This window comes from Terrapene carolina, unplaced genomic scaffold, assembly GCF_002925995.2.
Source record: "Terrapene carolina triunguis isolate 2854851 unplaced genomic scaffold, T_m_triunguis-2.0 Scaffold23, whole genome shotgun sequence".
NCBI classification, from domain to species: domain Eukaryota; kingdom Metazoa; phylum Chordata; order Testudines; family Emydidae; genus Terrapene; species Terrapene triunguis.
In genome coordinates this window covers 11921775-11944236 of record NW_020664374.1, presented here as the reverse complement: position 1 = coordinate 11944236, position 22462 = coordinate 11921775, and the positions used below count along the sequence as shown (strand labels likewise).

Sequence of the window (22462 nt, the reverse complement as noted above, 5' to 3'; positions counted from 1 at the left end):
TTCATAAACTTGCTGGCACATTAATCAATGGAATCATCATCCAAAATAATTTCAGCCAATCTTGCTTACATCAGTTTGCCTTATTATCAATGAGAGCACATTGTTAGCACCATCCATGGTTGTCTAAGTAGGGACAATTGTTAAAATAAATAAATAAATAAAAAAGAAAAAACAATTCAAAAATAAAAACTTGAAGCAGGAGTCTGTGCATTAAATAAAGTTTTGCAACACTTCCAGTTAAGTAACAAGAAAGTAAGCCAACAGGAAGAAGAGAAAGAAAAATCCCCCCCTCCCAAAACCTCCCAACTCACTCTTGTAGTGTTTCCACTCCTTTTTCTTTATACTGCAGTTCTTCCTTCATATGTGCCAACTCTCGTTTTAGTCTAGAAAGCTTAAAACAAAATATATTTTAAGCAAAAATATGTTACGGCAGCAAATCACTGAATAACTATTATTATTCTTTCAAATAATTCTTAAAATAATTGTTCTTTCAAGAATTTAAAATTACTGTGCATTGTTCCAAGTCTAGTATTTTCAAAGTGAAAAGTGATAATCTGTTTGGTTTTTAATCTACAGTAAAACAAAATCAACAAATGCTTTAGAGAAATATTAATAAAAACCTACCCAACAATGGTCACAAAGTAACAACATTGCCAAACGTACAAGGTAGCTGCTTCTTTGTATAATCTTCTACTATGCTATCTGCTATCACTTGTTCTAATAGCCAACAAGTCTCTGTCCGCATGTGATTTCCCATTTCCTGTCTCCCCCGGAACAGTGATTTCCCATCTAACTCTGTAATAGACAGTCACCCAAAGACCTGCTCAACTATATTTAACTATATTGCAAACAGCCAGCTCAGACAGCCAGAAAGGGGAAGAGGTTCAGTACTATGGCTTTTTCAATGGGAAGAATGTTCGTTTAAAGTCACTAGAGATTGTGATGATTCATCTGCCCATTTTTATTTCTGTATTATAAAAGACAAGTACAAAGTGACCCTTCAGCAGCAGTAAATAGTGAAAGTTGCCTGGCAGATCATTTATTTAATGTAATAATAAGCAGCTGTTCATTATAATCTCCCCAAAATTTGGTGTGTCTGCAGTGACGTTTACTACCAGGTTTCACTATTTTAATAAAATTGCTCCTTAATTGATGCTTATTGTAACAGATACATAGAATTATGTCTGGTTCCGTATGGATGTTTTATATTTTTGGTTAAAAAGTCACATATGTTTTGGGACAGGCACTCCTTTGTTTGTATATGCATTTCAATAAATGATGCCGTCAACTTCCTGCCACAGAAAAAAATGAAAATGTGAGCTTCATAAACAGAAAACATAAACTGAGTCTCCCAGAGATTTAGTAGATTTTCTACAATGTATCCGAAACACTGATAAGACGTATGTAAATCACTAAGTAACAAAATGCTTAACACAATGTCTCCCCCATGCCCCGCAAAAACAGAAATCACTACATCATCATAACAAAACAGGCAGTATATAGTGACTTCTTGGATTATCTAGTCCAACCCTTATAAAATAAACTCCGCTAAAATAAGAAAATATATCATTAATATCTTCCATGTTTATATATTCAATGGTGTACAGTATATTTAACTCTTTATATTAATTCAATATACATGAGCGTGCATAACACAGAGGTTCACCCTATGTATAGAAGTAAAAAGGTGTATTTCATGGTCACTTTATTATTGGACCATGGGGGGGGGGGGGGGGGGACAGAGACTGGTAATCCATATGCAAATAGAAAAGTCACTTATTTTCTTTAAACCTTGTTTAGAGAAATTGAGTGAAATTTTAACTTGCTATGTTTTCTTGTTTGGTTTGCTGCATTTTCTAAACATTAGCTCTACCATATACAGTATGTTGTAAATGCATGCTAACAGAATACATGCCTTTGATGGGTGGTGAACATAATTTATTTTCCAGGGCCACTCCTGTGAAAAGTGGTCACTAAATCATGAAGTCATAAACAGGAACACCACCCTTCAAAGATATGTATTTGATTTATTTCATGAATTGACCATCTGGCATGCTAAATCCCATTTTATCCATTAATAAAAGGAATATGCAGTTTAGATATATGGTGGGCCTTAAGTTATAAAGCTGCTTTATTAGTTGTGGGCATCTAACTAGCTTCCATTAAATATGTAGAATTTTACTGTTCATTAGGAACACTGACAAGCAGATTTGGAAAGATACGTATAACTTTCCCCTCTACCACTGTAACTACTTCAGACAAGACAATATTCAAAGTATGGTTCTAACCTAAAAATGGTTAAGTAAAAATGGTACTTTCTTATACAACAGATGTGGTCCATATGTGTTCAGAGTTATATATGCTTACCACAGTATATGGGGATGTGTTGGGGGTGGGGGGATCATTTGTCACTTTTTATTCTTTTATAAATGCAGCCCTGGGCAAATGATCTATTCTGGTTTGTGCATCGACTGAACTTATCACTGAGTTCTCAACACAGAGCCACATCCTGACCTCAGTTACATCTATAGAACCCTATGGAACCCAAGAGCAAAATCAATGACATCTGGTTTGGACAGGTGTTGCTGGGGCCAGAATTTGACTTGCAGAATATTTGCTACTAGTGGTGATGCTCGAGACAGAAAGGAAATTATTTTTAAAATACAAGTTGAGTTGGTGTGTCAGTCATTCAGAAAAAAAATTCTTTACACTTATAAACAGGGGAAAAAAATTCTTTGGAATCATTAAGACATAGTAAAGATGGAACCACACTGCTATTTTTATTAAATAATTGTTCAAGAGTAGAAGGGCACTTTAAACATGTGCAGTTTTAGAAAGCATGCATATACAACTTCTAAGCCTAATGGTGGGTGGGTGTGTACAGCACTGTTTTAATCACATAACATCAAAAAAAGATTACTCACTCTGTCACGACGGCTTGCTATTTCTGCTTTAATCTGATATGGGTCATACTTGGTATTAGTTGAAAATCCAGAGAATGCTAAACAGATGGAAAACAATGGTATTTTATAATACATTTTTCACGTTTTCAATGTGTTAAATGATAGTGTGTGCAAACATGTTTCTAAAACTTCAAAGCCACAACTCAGCAAATCACTTAAGCATGTGCTTAACTGTTTTGTGGGATTGTGGCCAAAAAGAGTACATACTTGTCAAAGTGTGGCTACACGTCATTCTGGGTCCCAAAGTTGAGTCATTCTATTTCAAAGATGGAACAAGCTTATTTGTCTATAACTTCCAGACATGTCTTTGTAGGATATGATAATTATGTGTTATAAGACTTACTCAGTGTAATTATTTTTGAGTACAACACAGGAATGTTTGTAGCCAAAATGATTTCTTCTAAACAGTAGGGTCTAAAAATTGACAGTACATTTAATGGATGTTTCCATTCATTTTTCTTGCAGTTTAGGAACTTTCATAGGAATGTAACAAATTTAATGTCCCTATGGTAACACAGATTTTATTTACAACCTCCTCAACATGATTACAGATAGAAGTCATGTTTGGCTGTTAGTTAAGTGTATGGTATTTATATGCAATACATAGAAGAATTTATTTAGCTGGACAAAATTTGGACTGAATAGAATGTGAATCAATCTGCTACCAAATACATATAAAGGAAGTAAAATCACATCACAAATTTCAATTTAATAAAGCCCTTCTAAGAACAGAAAACTAGGAAAAATTGTTCCACATCAATATCAGTTTCCAGCTCAATCACTGATGAAATTAGGTCTGCTTGCAACTCAGTGCATGCAGTAACCACATGCAAGTTTACAGTTCAAAAATTTCCTCACTCTCAGAGTTACAGCCCCTCAATAGTGAGTGTTTTAATAATCTCATCACAGCTTCTCTTAAGACAGAGTTTCAATTTAAAGACACCTTTGTGTTTTCTCTTTTGGTAAACTGAGGTTTTCCAAGATGCAACATAATTTTGCACACCAACATATTCTTTCTATTATAAGGTACAAGATTTCAAAAATCAATCTGGGCTGAATTCCAACTGGGAAGTTATTTCGTGTGTACCTAAAGTTATTCACTATCTATCCTGAATTGCTATATAGCAGCACTGTCTGTTGATTAAAAGCTGCTACCTTCCATTCCAGTGTAACTATCAGGATCATCTCCGGAGCCTTTTTTAAAAATCGTCACTACATTAACTCCCTTCCAGTTATTTAGCACGCGGGCTTGTTTAAATGTTTATTATTGTTTATCAATTTATTCCAGAACCTCCCTTTATTGACGCCTCAATCTGGGACAGTTCCTCAGATTTGTTGTCCAAAAAGGATTGCTCTGATGTGGGTATCTCCCCCAAATCCTCTGCAGTGAAGACGGATGCAAAGAATTCATTTAGTTTCTTTGCAATAGCCTTGTCTTTCTTGACTACTCTTTTAACACCTTGGTCGACTATTGGCATCCCTCCCTTTTTGGCAGGATTCTGATGTACTTAAATTCTTACTGTCAGTTTTTGCATCTTTAGCAAGTTGCTTCCCAAATTCTTTCTTTCATGGCCTGCCTTATTATACTTTCACACACAACCTTCCAGAGATCATGTACCTTCTTATTTCCTTATTAGGATTTGACTTCCAAATTTTAAAGATGCCTTTTTCCTGTTACAGCCTCCATTACTCTGCTGTTTAGCCACAGTGGCATTCTTTTGGTCTTCTCATTGTCTTTTCTGATTTGGGGCACGCATTTAATCTGAACCTCTATTATGCTGCTTGCAGGCATTTAATCCTTGTGACAGCTCCTTTTAATTTCCATCTAACAAGCGTCCTCATTCTTGTGTAGTTCCCCTTTTCAAAGTTAAATGTTACTGCAGTGGGATTTTTTGGTATTATCCCCCCACAAGGATGTGACACACAATGTCTCTTCATACTGTAGGAAAAAGAGAACTTAATGTGTGCAGTTTAATGCAATGCTGAAGGGGAACATAATGGTCTATATGGCAAGTAATTGTTTTTTTTTTTTTTTAAATGGAGAGTTGGGAAAGAATTATTTTCCATCACCATCCAAGGAAAAAATGAGTATAAATGTCCTTAAATGATAACAAGAAATGTTTAATTTTAATGCCCCCTCATCCATTCCCTGATGTGGCTCTGATCAGAATGCCTGTTTTGGGATTAGAAAGGATTTTTTTCCTTTTGCGCCAAATTAGCAAGGTGTCCGGGGAGGGAGGTCTGGGTTTTGCATGGAAGTCCTGCTGGTTTAAAGGAAAAAGGAAAGGAACAGTTAATGTTAAGCAGTAATACAGGACTACCTAATTTGTAGCAATTAGCAGCCAGTGTCTAATGTGGATAAAAAGGCTAAAAGGGCCAGCTCCCAGAAGTAAATATGCTTAAGAGTCCCAGAAAATGGCTGGTGGACCTGTTAGAGTGTAGAGAAAAGAGGAGACCTGAAGCCTTTGCAGACTGAGGTAGTAAAAGGATTCTGAAGTGGGCTAAGTCCAAGAGGTTAGGTTAGAGACTGCTAACTCTAATTTGCTGGGTTTATTGTGTGAAGCCATTTAGCTCAGCACTAGGCCCAATAAAATGCCTGGTATTTCAGGGGAGTAGGATGAGGGGAGAGTCCTCTCTACACATTGTTAATAAAGTTGTAGCCTGACATTTTATAAGACAGCTCAGCATTTCATTCTGCTGTGTGTCTCGATCAATTGTGGAAAGAACTTTATAAACACTGAATAAACCATGCAGTAACTTGCCAAAAGAGGTTGTGCAATTGCTATCAATACATGGACTGAAATTCTCTAATCCATTATTTCATGAAGTTGATCACAACTTAGTAGTGAAAGAGTTTCATGGACACCTCTGCTTCCACCTGTAAACATACAGATCTCACCTTCCCCTGCTCATGAACACATATCCTTGATGAACTTACAGTAAATGCATACATAGAAAAGTCTATGTATTTTTAACTGTCTTTTAATCTGATTTGACAGATGGAAACAAGAAGATTGTTCCACAAACCAGCTCTCCACAGATCCAGAACTTCTCTAACTGGTCAGAGACCAATATTTAGAAATGTTTACAAATACTGAAAACATTTTTACTGGTCTAAAATGTTTCTAGATCTTAAAGCACAAGTGAAACAGTTTATTACAAATATTTTTCCAGTATTTTATTAGGCTTCTGATTCCGGGGAATGCCAGCAACACATCTCAATAGTTCCAGAAACTTCAAAATTAGTTAGTGTTTGTACCTTTCCTATAGATACTCTCCCAGCAAAGTCTGAGTAATTGTTTGCAACCAATTCTGCTGCTGTCATACGCAGTTTACCTTTTCTGGGTAGAAAAAGAACTACAACAGTCCCAGTCAAATAAAGCAGTTTAAAAAAAAATCAGACCTTATTTCCCCAATATTTTCTCCACTTATATAAAAATTGCCCTGTGCAAGATGATAGGCAATAAGTTATCAAAATTAGTGGAACTAAAGTCTTGTGGAACTACTGAAAGTCTTGAAAAATAAAGAAAAATATTTTTATAAATTGGATGACTTTCCTATTTTAAAATGACCAAATTATATTAACTTGCCCCCCCCCCCCCATTTCAATTGTGACATGATTTTAGCAGCCAACCTTGCACGTCACAAGAGCTGGGATTTAAATGTGTCATAAAGCATCAGTTTCAGCCTCTTATAGTGTTTGCAATAGCAGCAACTAAAACCATGTTAGACTATAAGTGGGAAGAAAGCAAGAGGTATGACTTTGGCATCCAGTACCTCAGAAACCAAAAGGGCCAAAGTCAAAAGCTATTTCTCAGCTTTCCAACAGTACATACCACTAGTGGTTTGATAGATATTGGACTTTGCCACTGACCCCTGGGACCAACAAAGTTTTTTTGGCCATTGTTACAGGAGTACATATATTAGATCAGGGTAATTTTCAGAGAGTCAGATTCACACTAAGAATAGATAAGAAATTAATAAGGGTTTTATAGAAATCTATTAATATTATTCTGGGACTATAGGGAGGGAAGGACAAAGACTCAAGAAATTCCTTACAACTCTAATATATAAAGGAACTTAGTTTTATTTATCAGCTCATTGATTATTTCAACAACAAATTCTCAAGTAGTTGTTGCAGAAAACAGCAGAAAAAAATGTAAGATGCTTTTTGCACAGCTCTGAAAAAACACCTTTGATTTTAAATAAATATTAGCACTACAGTGATAGATTTTTTTAAAATATTCTGAAACCAGAGGGCATACCATGTAAAAATTATTCACAGATTATAGGTGTTAGGAGGGAACTAAAATAGTGAACCTGGAAATAAGGACAGCCAAATATAGCTTTTACTTTAGAGGAAAAGAGACGTATGCACTTGAGAAAACAGTCAAACATGAATTCATTTACTTTTCCATTTGTCATAAATTCTACTGCCATGATTGCTAATTATTAAAGATAAATACTTTTAAACAGGGTCTTTTCTTTCCAGTCTATTTTCACTACTTGATCCTGCACTTCAATGTATAATGCTGCTATTGTTAACATGTTACTATGATGTCACAAAATGTTACAATTAAAATTTAAGAAAGAGAAGATGGAAATGTGTAGGAGAAATCTGTCTTAAAATAATTGCTATTTAAATAAATCACTTGCCACATAAATATAGCTGAAAGAAAGCAAATTTAACAGAACAACAACTATACCTCTACCCCGATATAACGCGACCTGATAGAACATGAATTTGGATATAACGCGGTAAAGCAGTGCTCCGGGGGGGCGGGGCTGCGCACTCCGGCGGATCAAAGCAAGTTCAATATAATGCGGTTTCACCTATAACGCAGTAAGATTTTTTGGCTCCAGAGGACAGCGTTATATCGGGGTAGAGGTGTATTTACCTTACAGTAACTACAATTCTTCAAGATGCTGTAGTCACTGTGGACTCTTGTGTGTGCACATGTGACTCACACACAAGATCAGTTTGTTTTTAAACAGCAGAGTCCGTCAGGGCCACACACATGCTCTCTGCCTTCTCATGCTCCCATGTGAGGGCATAAAGGGAAGAGAGCCATGACTCTCCCTTAGTTCCCTCGTAACTGAAAGGTTGGGGTAGCTGAAAACCCAAAAAGCAGGGCTGGAGGTTGTGGGATCCACACTGACATCATCATCTCAAAAGAGCCACAATCATGTGTAGAGTAAAGAAGAAGGACCGGAGAGAGCATGTGTCAGTGTGGATCCCACTTTAGGTGACTGGCAACCAGTAACCCCTCAGGATGGTAGGAATGAGGAGTTCCAATTGCATCAGTTGAATAGGAATTGTAGTATTGCTCTCACAAAGTTGGTATTTGGCCTAGCAGCTCAGACCAAGGAATAGTGCCTGACAAATGTCAGAGGGTTATTCCAAGTCACTGCCTTATCAATCTCTGATATTGACAAAATCCTTTAGCAGGCAGAGGATATTGCTTGCACTCTGGCAGAGTTTGAGACTTGATGTTTGGTGGGAGAAGCTGACAGGCAAGTGAGGTACTTTGTGTTATCCATTTTTATATTCTTTGAGAAGAAGTGGCTGGACCTTTCAAATGTCCAGCAAATGCAATAAATAGATCAGGCTACAGTCTGAATGCTTTATCATACTGACAGGAGCAAACTAAAGTCATGAAAATGTCAACTATATGTATTTTCTTTCCTCCTTGAGCAGAGTGTGATTTCAGGAAGAAGGCAAGTAGGATGATCAGCTGGTTTAGATGAAAATCAGAGACCACCTTCAGAATAAACTTTGGGTGTTGTCTCGGCACCATTTTGTCACTATGGAAGGTCATGTAAGGGGACACAGCCATAAGTGCTTGAAGCCAGCTCACTCTCTGTTGAAATAGCCAGGAGGGACACCATCTTCAGAGTGAGTTAGTCCAGGGAACATTCTGAGAGAGGTTCACACGGAGGTTTCGTAAGTTTCAGGAGGACCATACTAAAGTCTCAAGCAGGAGCAGGTTTTCTGACCAGTCTGTATGAGTCTCTTGAGAAACTTCGATACTATGGGATGATAAAAGATCAAGCACTGCAGTACAAGCAGGTGGTGACCTGAAATCACTATGAAGTGGACCTTTATAGAGCTAAATGGAAGCCTGATGCTTCAAAGGTAGTAGAAGATCTTCAGTACTTAAGTCTGGGTCATGTCCAGACCATGATGGGCTGCTTAGGCTACGTCTTCACTACCCGCCGATCCGGCGGGTAGCAATCGGTCTATTGGGGATCGACTTACCGCGTCTAGTGAAGACACGGTAAAATCGATCCCTGATGGCTCTACCGTCGACTCCGGAAATCCACCGCGGCAAGAGGCGGTAGCGGAGTCGACGGCGGCACGGCAGCGGTCGACTTGCTGCCGTCCTCACAGCCAGGTAAGTCGACCTAAAATATGCCACTTCAGCTACGCTATTCACGTAGCTGAAGTTGCATATCTTAGGTCGACCACCCCGCTGTAGTGTAGACCTAGCCTTATATTGAGAACCTCTACCATTTAGATGAGTAGGTCCATCTGATAGATATTTTCCTACTTTGAACCAGAATTTCCTGGATCCTATCCATGGTACTTAACCAGTCAACGACCACACTGTTAGATGTGGCAACTCTGGGTCTGGATGAAGTATCTGACTATAGTGTTGTGAGATTAGGTCAGAGTGGTCCAGGAGTTGGTTCAAAGACTGAATGGACATTGGTAAGAGACCTGTCAGCCAAAACCGCCTCACCCAATCCAGGGGCAATGAGAATGACCATGGCCTTGTCTCTCCCAGTCTTGGAGATCATCAGGAGAATCTGTGGGACAGCCTATTGGAGACCACTGTAGGAAGAATGCATCCAGTAACAATCCTGGGCTCAGTCCACCTCTGGAGCAAAAGCAGTGACATGTAGTGTTGTCCTTGGTGTCAGACAAGTCTACTGGGGATCTTCTGCAACGAATCTATGCAAGGACCATCTGTGGTCAGTCACAGATTGTCTGCTCAGGAAGTCTGCCAGGTTGTTGCTGACTAGGAAGTGAAGAGCCATCAGGATCTCCCCACTCTGACAGCATCAAGTCCAGAATCTGATGGTTTCCAGGAAGAGGGACAAGGAGCAAGTGTCCACTTGTTTGATTACGCAGTGCATAGCGGTCTTGTCCATGAAGATTTGCACTACCAAATTCCGGGGGATCTGTTCCTACAGACCAGTCTAATGGCTCTCAGCTTCAGGACGTTCATATATAACTCCATATCATCTGAGGACCAGGTTCCTTGAGTCTGCAGTGGTCAAAATGAGTTCCCCTGCTTGCCCGACACATCCATGATCAGCATATCTTCATGAGGGACTGAAAGGGGCACCCCTCTTAGTGCATTTGTGGGATCCAACCACTAAGCCAGCTCAGCAGTGACTGATATGTGGGGCACAGAGATTTTCCTGTCTAGTCAATGTTGGAGAGAATAGCCTGACCTGAGCAGAGCTGGAGGAGTGTGAATGCCTTGCCTTCCCCAGGTGGGCAGCCACCACTGCTAGAGTATTCACAAAAAGCCTAGGTGCCATGGAGAGTCCAAATGGAGTACTGTGTATTGGTAGTGATTAATTTCCACTTGAAACTCAAGTACTTCCTGAGGGCTGAGTGAATATCTATATGAAAGTCGAGAGCCACAAACTAGTCTCGAGTCTGAAGAGATGGAATGATGGATGCACATATTACCATCCTGAATCTGGGGCAGTGTATGTTCAGTCTCCAGTCAATTCTGCTAGCTGGATGACAGGGTGGAATAAATGCCAGAGGAGCCATATGAGGGGCAATTTTGAGTATCATCATCATTTTCAGAATGGTACTCCTGCTGTCTGCCCTGCATTTTCAGAATGGTACTCCTGCTGTCTGCCCTGGGAATATGGGTGAGCCCACAGTTTTCATTGGGGCTGGTACTTATAGAGCTTCCCGTAGGGGTCGGTGTGTAGGTCCCCAGTAGGGTTACAAGGGACATCCCCAATTTAAACACAAAATTGCCTGCCCCGTACTAAGTCAATATGGGATGCACTTTATCACATATTTCAACTTGGCACATGGGGTCTCAATGCCACTGGCTCAGACTGTTCCCAGCATCTGCATGGAACCTTAACAGGTGCCACAGTGACAGCACCCAGAGCTAGAGAAAGAACCCCTGGGAAGAATGAGAGACAAGAAGGGACTTTTCCCAGAGGTGCAAGTGAAGACTAGGCACATCTGAGGTTTGTCCCATATTTTTGAAATTTAAAGTTGGCAAGCCTAGTCCCCAGTGATCTCAGGGTGGCCCCAGTGTCCTTTAAGGAATGATTTTTGCCAGTTCTCTTCTTGAAGAGCTCCATGCCGCAAACAGGAGATCTTGTTTGGTATCCTCAACTTCTCTAGGTATTTCTGATGCCAGAGCCAAACGGCCCATCTCATGCTCATGCTCATGGCCTTCTGGCTGTGCCAGAGGCACCCATGTCAGCTTGTGAGGCTGTCCTGAACACTGTCTGGTCTTCTGTGATGATCTCCTTTAAATCCTCCCTAACATCCTGTCGCACATTTGTCAGAAAGAGTCACTCTTTCCCATATCAGGAAATTATATTTGGCTAACAGTGCTTCATAGTGTGCCACATGAAGTTGCAGTGAGGCAAATGAGTAGGCTTTGCACCCAAACAGGTGCACACAGGCACCCAAAAAGCTTTTCAGGGTCTCTGTCCTTGGATGTGCCTTTTGTCAATTTTAATTTTTCCTGCACTGCTGCAACTACCAGTTAATCCTGAATTGGAGGAGTGTGGGGGAGAGACGTGCTCAAAGGTTTTTGGAGGCACCTGATAATGCTTCTCCACCAGTCTGCGTGTGGGCTGGATGGTTGCTGGGGTATGCCAGAGCCCCCTACCTGGTTCCAGTATGCCTTCATTTACAGGAAACACATTTACAGTTTGATCAAGAAATTAAAGAGTGTGTGAGATTTCTCTTGGATTACCATCATTTCACTGTCCAGGGTCTTCACTATGTGAGCTGGAAGATCCTGGAGTACTTTAAAGTCCTGGGTCACCAGGGCTAGAGATGGTATGACCACCTAGTTAGGAAACAATGAAGATGCTTTGGATGGAGGCCAAGGTGCCATTGTTTCTCCAGTGTCCCTACTTCTTGGACATCAATGTATGGCTCTGGTGTCAGTGGTCCAGGTCACGATACCACTGGGGAGCCTGATCTCTTCATCTTCACGTACCTACAGGAGGGGGATCTGCTGTGGGATACCAGAGATGATTGGTCCCCAGTATGTAGCTTGATATATGGATACTAGCCCAGGAGCGACTGGTTGACTCAGTGCCACTCCTTTTGTCTTTGTGGTGGCATTGCAACAGGAACCCCGGGCCATCTTCAGGGCCACTCCCAGATGGTAACAGGGAGGGCATCCCTGCTTAACCCTGCGGAGAAGACATAGCTCAACAATGATGATGAGAAAAAGTAGTCCTCGAATGGTGGACGATTGGCTCCAGGGCCCAGTGCCACTTCAGGACTAACAATGACCCTGGAGGGAATCCTGGCAGTTCCACAAGGGTCTACCTCAGTCCTGTGGTATGGTTGATGCTTTCACTGGTGTCAGCTTAGTCTATGCCAATCTCCATGGTAGAAGATTTAGGCTCTTTATCCTTTGAGGAGTGAGGCCTCTTCTCCTTTCTATAGGGCGATGCCTCCCTACACTCGGGGCCATGTTTGGTCTCAGTTTGGCCCTTCCAATCCTTATGTTGGGTGCTGGCTCCAAAGATGATGATGTGTATGCCAGAAGAGCTGGTCCAGAAGTCAGTTGGTATTCGTGCCGATTTTGTACCTGATATCAGTCCTGAGGTAGCTATGATTGGTGTAGATGATCCCAGTACCAGAGTACTCCATGTGCATGCAATGGTGGAGTTTTCCTCACTTCCTTCCTTTCATTACCAAATCCTGGGTTGTGGTGCTTGCTGGTAGTGTATGTCGGGGATGGGGAGGGAAGAAAACGGGGAGGCAGCGCTTAAATGCAGTTTCAGCCATGCATCCCTTGACTTGCTCATCCTCATTGAGAAGGATGTATACACCGAGCAGTTATCGGGCAAGTGGCTGCCCCCCTGACAAAAAAGCCATCAGCTCAACCTCTCAAATTGGGGAGTGAGTCCATTACAGATCAGGGAGGGCTGAAACCCTAGGGCTCAAAAGAAGAGCTCTCAACTTCTGACATGTAGATTTCATCAAAAATTGAAAGGATGGAAATATAATCTAATCTAATATGGAAAGCCTTTGAATGAAAGTACCGCAGATTTTTGTAGTATCCTGTTTTATTAATACTTTGATGCAACAGACCAAATATATAATACATTGAATATTCGTTTAACATTTGCGTTATGTAAAATTCTGTCCTATAATTGCAACTTAAAGTTATCAAAAGAAGTTCAGCCATGAAGAAAAACCACAGTGATTTGGACAGAAGATCTTAGCTTTTTCCTAACAGTGTGGTTCCATTCCAAAATAACTAAAGCAATTATGACTAATACTCAACACCCTTCGCAATATTTTTTGCCCACTAAGGGTGGGGGGAGTGGGGATGGAAACTCACTGAGAATGGGGGGCAGAAGAATCAGAGAGGGAGTGATTCTAACACTTAGGGGTGAGAGGGTGCAGCCAGCAACAGGTTGAGAAGGAAAATTCTTGGTGTTCCTACCTGCTCCCATTGCTGCCCTGCTAGGTCCCGCTCCCTGCTCAATGCCGAGCGCCACAGCAGCCACTCTCCCCCTCCTGCCCACCAGGCGTGCACAAGTTCTCAAGGCAGCAGAGTTCCCCACTCCCAATACTTCCATTGCTGGGCTCTCACCACCTCTGCCACAATATCTTTAAAACATTTTTAAATTATCTGTTTTTTTGTTTTAATTTTGAAAACCATATAAAAAAGAAACAATGAGGATTATGAGGTGGAGGGACCTCCAAGGTAAAAAGACATTGAGTGTTATGATATTATGCATGAAACAAGAACAACATCTAAGAACTAGCTAAACAAAGTAGCCTTTTAGTAAAGGCACATACAATTATTAAAGGGATTTTCTTACATAAATTATCTAGTTGTGTACTACATAAATATATTAACTGTTTGGACACCCTGGCTCTGAGCCCTTCAAAATGCCAAAGGCATGCATCAAACATCGCTGTTCCTGGCTCTGAATATCAAAATGTAAGTAAATGTTACATTTAAAAGCAGGCACTAATAAAAGAGAATAAATTGTACTGGGATTAGACAGTAAATTGGACTGTGAAGGCAGTCATCTGTAGAAACCTTTTATGTCTATTCCACCACAGTCACCAACCAGTGGTTGGCCATATGAAAGGAAGCTTTCTGTGGTGCTCACATTATAAACTCATCTCTCATAAAATGTCCAACTTGGCTCCTAAAGCCACATCAAAACCTACTCTCAACTAGTGATGGATGAACCTCAATGGATTCAGTTAATCATCCACTGTGATCCAAACTTTTCTGGACTTTCACTCATTTCATCCTTTCCTAATAGGCACCTTGCCCTTTCCCCTTTTGGAAGCCCCCATTTCTCCACAACCCACACTAAATACCATTTTTCCCCCTGCAACATGCTCCTGTTTCCATGCCCAACATACAATGAACCTCCACCTACTCCTCCATTTGTCCCTCACTCTCCTTTAGATATTTGTTGCGGGGATACAGTTGTCTCTGTGCTTGACCCCAGGAACTTGTACTTTTAACTATCACAAGGTCTGGCAAATCTTGATGCGACTTAACCCAATCTGAACTATTCAAGACACAATGTAAGAGATTTTAAAGTTGAGGCAGGTAGGCCCTTCAACAGACCTTAAACAGCATTTGATAACAAAATAGTGGAGAGATCTGACCGGGGGAAAAGTTTGAGTCTGTTCGAGACTTTAGAGTTAGGGAGGAAAAACAACTAAAGGCCTGTGGGACAGTGAAGGAGCCAGCAAAGGATGACTGAATTATAGTGTAGGGGAGCAGTGAGTGAACCAATTCTTCTTAGGTCATACTATTTTTTCAAGTAGCACTGACCAAAGAAATCCTTAACTAAACCTTTGGTCAATTTTATAAAATAATATTTAAGCTAGGATCAGATCAAAGGTTGAAGTTCAAACTAGTTATCTTAGAAGACCTTGTTTGCTCATTCCGATCCTAAACACTGCCTGATGAGGTAATACATTTATTAAGAACTGGGTATGGAGTTAAAGAAACTTTTCAATTTTCTGAGATTTAGCTTAAGGCAAGTAAATTTGTCACCTGCTGGTACACAGAGTTGCAAATTAACACAATGGATTGCCAGTGCAGAAGGCACTGTCTTCTCTAGAGCAAACAGTAACTTTAGAAACTGGAGTGCATACATGTAACCAGAATCCAAACATACTTTAAAATATTCCAGTGAAGGAGATGTTTTTCATTAATTTAACACATAACTTTCACATTCATAGAGCCTGAGAAGCAGAAACTAGTGTTGGCTTATTTCTACTCTCATTGCTACATTAATTCTTTCAATATTCTGCAGATGGATAAAAAGATTAGCCTTCTGTTCTAAGTAAAGATAGAACATACTTTTCAAAAGTGCAAGTTCATTAAATGAAACTCCTAGTTATACTGGAGGAAACTGTCTTTGGAGAGGGTTATTTTCTTTTAAGATGCAATTTCTTCCAAGAATCACAGCAACTTCATGAGTAGTTTAAACTTTTACATCACTAAAAATAGAGAGTGATGGGAGCAAGTTCTCAGATTGTGTCTAAAAACTGAATAGTGGAAAAATATGTATTAGCAAGAGAATGAAAGTAAACTCACCACTAGCATAGGAGCGGCTGTCATCCTCACACAATTTGTGCAGCTGCTGGTATTCTTCTTGGGCTAGCTCAAAACGCTGCTGTTTAATTTGGTAAATTTCTTTCTTGGCATTAAGTGCCTCCTGGGCAACAATTAAATATTCCTTTAGCATGCGTTCCTGCTCTCTTCGCCACTGCTCTCTTGGGTCCTCAATTTGTGTGAGCTCTGAGGAGAAAAACTTAAGTCCTGTTACTCCACTAATTACAAGTACCTTCTCAATGTCAATTCTCAATACCTACACTGATAGTTCATGACCACAGGAAATGTGCTCAAAGAATCCAGGTGAAGTCTGTCTCTAAACCATCTAGTATACTCAATTCAACACAAAGTTCAATATCACTCCAGCAAAGAGAGAAAAAAGTGACTGCACTGTCACTTATATTTGAGTCTTTTATTCTTAGAGATGAGGTTAAAAAGAAAACTAATTGTTCAGCCGTAAATGACCTTACTCAGTCAACTTGTTTTAAGATGACAAATTAGATCATTCTGATGGCATAACCGTAATACAACCCACAGCCAAGTAAGAGCCAAATCAATATCCCAATACTTGACTCAGTGGGTGGTAGGAACAGTTCAGAGATTTCACATTCAGCCTCCAGAAAGGTGCAAGAGAAACGCAACATCCTGAAAGGCTATTTATGTTATCTTTATGCCTGTACGGTCAAATAGTGAACAATGAAGTTAGCTACCAAAAAGATTAGTGTTTTGGGCCCAGATTCAGGAAATCACTTTAACACATGCTTAATTTTAACTTTCTTCTATCCTAACAGTCATAACAAGCTCCTTGATGTTCTCCTCACTACCCTTTTCCAGGGCTTTGGAGCAGAGCCCGGAGCTGGAGCAGCTCTGGAGCAGTGGAGCTGCAGGTATTTGCCTGGAGCTGGAGCACTGCTCCAAAGCCCTGCAACATTTGAGAACAGCTAATGTTTACAGTCACAGACTGAAAGTAAAGCTTGTTTCTAGTATCAAGAAACTCTTTCAAATATATGCTTATAGTATAAAAAAGTTTTCAATATGTTATGTTCCTGCAAACACTTCAGTGGCCCACAAATTCAAAAAAATAGAACAAAAAAAACTGAAAAAACAGGTTTTTCTGTGGTGTCTGGGAGGCAGAAGGGGCGGCAGGCCTGTGCAGAGTCTGCTGTGTATGCAAATGCCAGCCTCCTATGGCTGTGTTTACAAAAATCAGATGCGTAAATCACCATTACTGCAGCACCACCGTTGGTAGTAATTGTGCAACCTGTAATACAGCCAGGGGGCAGGCACCTTACCACCATACTTCAGAACAGGGTTAGTCAATATGGTGGTAAAAATGCTTATACCTTATCTGCATTGCTGTTCCATTGCCACCATATAAATCAATCTTTATGGTTCAAGTTATATCACTACCTTAATGTGCACAAGTGCAATAAATAGTTGCCAAAATCATTTAGTCCTTTTTTTTAAAACTTTAGCCACAGTAAACCCTGCAGTAGGGCATTCCACAGGTTAACTATAGGAAGTATTTCTGTTATGGGTTCCAAATGTATTATTAAAGTGATTTTTGAAACATCATACCACAGGCTATCTTGAGGAATGTAGAATAAGCCATAAAACAGATACTCAATACAAGCAAAGAAGATATTTTCAGTTAATTTTCCCCCCTAAAAACTCTGATTTTGTTGTTACTATGATAGGAAAGGGGAAAGCCAACTCTTTTGTTGGTACTAATAATAGGACTTAAAGCTATTTAAATATTTCTGTTTGCGCTGTGAAATCAGAGATTGTAGTGATTGAGCCCCCAAAAATAAAAACTGTAGTTCTTCCTTCAAACTAATAATAAAAACCACCAAAGGCATACAAGCAGCTCTGTTGTTTGAGAACCATTTGAAAAGTAATTGCCTAAACAAATGAGATTTTCAGGAATTAAAAAAGTGAATATATTTAAAGTGGGTTAGAACTACGATACCCCAATAAATGGCTCTTCACAATGTTCCAATTCTAATCCCAGGTAACAGCAAAGGTTAAAATGTATCATACATAGCTCTTGAGAAGAGGAATCTGTACATTTTGAGGCACTGCATAACCTGCCAAGTGACCAAAAATCTTCATCATCATCTTGTATCCCACTAAGAAAGAGTCTCACTTCCTATTAAGTACAACACTGACATTCTTCTGTGGAAGACTGCACTGTACTCTGGCCTGGAATAAGTGTATGGAGCACAGACTGCACCAGTTACCATAGAGAAACTGAAACTGAAGGTGTTTTAGATTTGGATAGCCACTAATTTAGTTTCTGTAGAGCTGACTGAAATTCCTATAGTCATTCGAGCACAGCCCTGGCTGGCCAAGAACATGGAATATGTTATTCCCAACTGGGAAATGTGCAACTGGTTAAAGGAGACTTCAAAGGCTCTCAAAACTCAGAGGAGGAGGGGAAAGGAATTCTGTGGTTGGCAGCCACTGAAGCTTCTTAAGAAATGGTTGGACAGGCTCCAACACCAGCTTAGCGAGGGTGTCAACGAAGTCCAGAATTAACAGGATGAGATGGAGATCAGGGTTGGCTCTGAAGGTAGCTCTGTGATTTACAGAGGATTCCTTTTCGTCTTGGGTTTCCTAATGTAAATGGAAAGTCATTGACCAGAATCCTTTTCATCACAGCCCAGATTGTGTTCCTCTTTCTTGAGTAAAGCTATCAAGACAGGAGGCCTAGAAGAGTGATATTCACTGCTGCTTTATTTTGAAGAGTGGAAGGAAAGAAAGGATTTGGGTGTACATAGCTTGGGAGGCTTCTTCAATGCATGGACTTTAAAAAGCACTGATTTGAAACCTCTCTTGCATTTTCTCCCAACATTTCTCGTAACTTTTACATTCATTTCTACCACGGTGTCTACTGATACACTAAGCTGTAGCTGCTGGAGAGGGCATATAACTAGGCCATCAGTAAAGAAGAATGGATAAAAGTCTAATCAAGGAGTGATCCTGTTCTCCTACTGGATACTGTCACCCGATAGCTACTGTGGAAAATATTTTAGGTAGATCTCAGAACCCCCAGAGTAAGAGATTCTTTCTACCAGAACCTCTCCTTGATTCTTATACCATCATTGCATTCACCTGTCATTGCATCCCCAATGGTTACTGAATAACACCCCATCAATTCTACCCCTGCACTAGGATCGAGCTTAAAAAATTGAAACAAAAAAGAACAGATATTTGTTCCATAGCATGAAGAACCTAGTTCCTAACAAAGGAATCCTATTAATTGAATGCTTTATTAGTCCTTTTAGCCACAGCATCCCAAAGGGATTTTGTGTTTAGTTCATTATCTACCATACCGATAAGTCCTTTACAAAGTAAAGAAACCTGTGACAATATTCAGAATTATTGACACTATGCTTATATGTACAATGTGCGTGTTTCGATGGTGTTCTATTACAGTCTGAGATAAAGCTCTATCTTCTATAAAATTTGTCCTGACAGCTCAAATAATAATATTGCTCATATAATTTTTAACAGTAAATACTTTAAGAATTACACAAACACCTGCGCTATGATTTTTCAATGGATCTTGAAATACTCACTAGGTTATTTATCTTTCTAGTGACTGCATTAAAATCTCTTTAAAGGTTTTTGTTTTTAGAGGGAAGAAATGTCTGAGTGTGGGTCTTTCACACACCAAAATCAGGTGAAAAATGTTTTCGTGAAAACCACAGAAATATGCAGAGCAGTTCAGAAGCTGGTATAATACCTTAAACGATTAGTTTAAATTAACTAGATTCCCAAGAGATGGTGTTGAAATTGGTTTTGCAGAGAGTGCTATTTACCACTGATGTTACTGCTGCTACTGCTCCTTTCTTCTTTTCTTACCAGCTAGTTGCCAGTTTGCACAATACTGAAAGCATTCGCTCATTAGTGATAAGCAGCTTAATGATGGAAGCACAATAGTACCAGCAGCAATAACATACAGCTATAAAGAGAAGATATATACTTTAAAAAGTATAATTGGCCAGAGAGTGGTGATATGAAGCTCAGCAACAGTGTGTAATGTATCTATCCAGTCGTTCTAAGCCCACTGATTTGCTATGTGGAAGCATAAAATATGCAATGCTTAGGAGAGGATGAGATTATTATTTAAATAAGAATATATCAATCAATCTTAAAATTATGCTAAATAGCTGCTAAAATGAAAAACACCACACACTTACTCTCAGCCTGTTTTGGGCGCTGTGGGTTGTTTTATAAGGGAGCAAACTATGGACTACTGGAAAGGTATGCAACACACACAAAATGCAGTCTGAAAATGCTGACACTTCACCAGCATTAGCATTTGTATCACTTTTTGACATGCTCCTTCAATACTCTTCTGTCAAAACGAGAACTTGAAGCACTGATTAGGAATACATCTACCTTGGAAATTCTTTCTGAATATAAATATTAAAATGAAATTATAAACTTGACTTATTCCAACAAGGGCTATTTAGATAACCCTTTGCATTACATCACAACAGTAATAGTGATTTTACATACAACCATTTTTCATCCATAGCTCTTAAAGCACCTTGCAAAAGGAGGGCATTATTGCCATTTGACATATGGGGAAACTGAAACATTGCAAGAAGTAACTTGCCCAGGACTTCTCATAGTAGCTGGAAGTTGAATAAATGTCATCTTAATCACACTTGGTTCAACTATAGATATCAGCTTGTGAATGTTCATAAAACCAATTTCACTTCTACTCACGATTTATATGGTCCATGTAATAAATTCCAATCTGTTGATCATAAACAGTTTCCCATCCTAAAGGAAGTTCATCGCCAACACAGTCAGCAAATGTTAATGGCTTTGTAATCCTTTAAAAATATAAATAATGAAAATAAACTCAAAAGATGCACAGTTTACTATGCAATTAATGCTATTTAGTATGTGCTTTGACTAAATCAAACCTCTGATTTGAGCAACATTAAATAGTTACGACACTTGCAATGGTATGCAATAGTAATTTTAAGTACGTGAAAACTGAAATGTACAAAGAAAATGAACATTTAATTTAGAAAGTATGCCGACAGCTACTCCCAAAACAGGTGAGACAGCTTCTCCCTTCAAGTTCTGTGTTTAACTATTTAATTATGATGGCATGCAGTCCTGCCAGTTTTCTCTCCCCCCTCCCCCCATACTGCAGTAACAATGTGAGAACAGAGCTGGAATTCACTGCTGTTCACATTTATTGGAAACTTTATAGCATCCAAGTTCTTAGACTGTCAAAGCAGTACAATTTGCTATCCATAGCAGCTCAAATGTAAAAAAAAAAGGATCTTTTTCAACTGCCAATGCACAAATGTTCATGAAATTCTATTATCTCAGGCCAACATAAATTACCCTGCCCTGCCCAGAAAAAGGAAATAGGCAATCACTATAGGTTTGTGAAGCATTCTGATATTCCTAGAATGAAGGATATACACAAGTATCAGCAGCAACATTACTAACCGAATATTTTGAATATCATACTACTTCTGCAGCAACTGCTCGACAAACTAATAGTAATAAAATACACAGAAGTGATAACATTCAATAGAGTACTGGTAAATAGTCATTTTTCCTACTATTCACTGAACCAGAGCTTCTCGACCTTTTTCTTTCTAACACCACACATACACACACACACACACACACACACACGCATGCACTATAAAACTCCATGGTCCAGTTGTGCCACAACCGTTTTTCTGCATATAAAAGCCAGGGGTGACATTAAGGGGCAGCAAGCAGGGCAATTGCCCGGGCCACCATGCCACAGGGGACACCGCAAAGCTAAGTTGCTTCAGCCCCGGGTGGTGGGGCTCGGGGCTGCAGTCCAGTGCGGCGGGGCTTTAGCTTTCTGCCCTGAGCCCTAGCAATTCTAATACCAGCCATGCTTGGCGGACCCCGGGTATGTCTACACTACGAAATTAGGTCGATTTAATATAAGTCGATTTTTTAGAAATCGATTTGATACAGTCGATTGTGTGTGTCCCCACTTAAGACCATTAAGTCGGCGGAGTGCGTCCACAGTACCGAGGCTAGCATCGACTTTCGGAGCATTGCACTGTAAGTAGCTATCCCACAGTTCCCGCAGTCTCCACCGCCCATCGGAATACTGGGTTGAGCTCCCAGTGCCTGATGGGGCAAAAACATTGTCGCGGGTGGTTAGCAAAGACGGTTTGCAGCCATATTGTACCGTCTGCTGCTGTCTCCTGGTTCCTCCTGGCCAGCCTCGTTGAGGTCGGTCGGGGGCTCCTGGGCAGATATGGGTGCTCCTGGCCGACTCGGTGAGGTCGGTCGGGGGCACGTGGACATAAATGGGAGTGACTCCAGGTCACTCCCTTCTTTAAGTTTCGTCTAATGGAGATTCAGTCCTGCCTGGAATATCAGGCAAGCCTACCAAAGAACCAGACAGGCAAACGGCCGCTCCGGGTCAGAGCCCCAGACATCCCGCTTCTATGATGAGCTGCATGCCATTCTAGGGGGTGCCCCTACAACTACCTCACCCCTGTGCTTCCCTCCTCTCCCACTCCTCCTGGGCTACCTTGGCAGTTATCCCCCCATTTGTGTGATGAATTAATAAAGAATGCATGAATTTGAAACAATGACTTTATTGCCTCTGCAAGCGGAGATCAAAGGGGG

The 22462-nt window shown here is 40.2% G+C and overlaps 1 protein-coding gene across 1 annotated transcript in view; it reads right to left on the bottom strand.

Annotated features, from left to right (window-relative positions):
* The window catches only part of LOC112114874 (protein WWC3), a 100045-nt gene extending 79397 nt beyond the window's left edge, over positions 1-20648 (bottom strand). The window contains exons 1-4 of the mRNA XM_026649559.2: positions 20543-20648; positions 15785-15988; positions 2925-3001; positions 312-391 (exon numbers count right to left, since the gene is read on the bottom strand). Coding sequence (XP_026505344.1) covers positions 312-391; positions 2925-3001; positions 15785-15988; positions 20543-20558 — 377 coding nt within the window. The 5' untranslated portion in view covers positions 20559-20648. The remainder of the gene's footprint in view (positions 1-311; positions 392-2924; positions 3002-15784; positions 15989-20542) is intronic.
* Positions 20649-22462: the final 1814 nt, after the last annotated feature.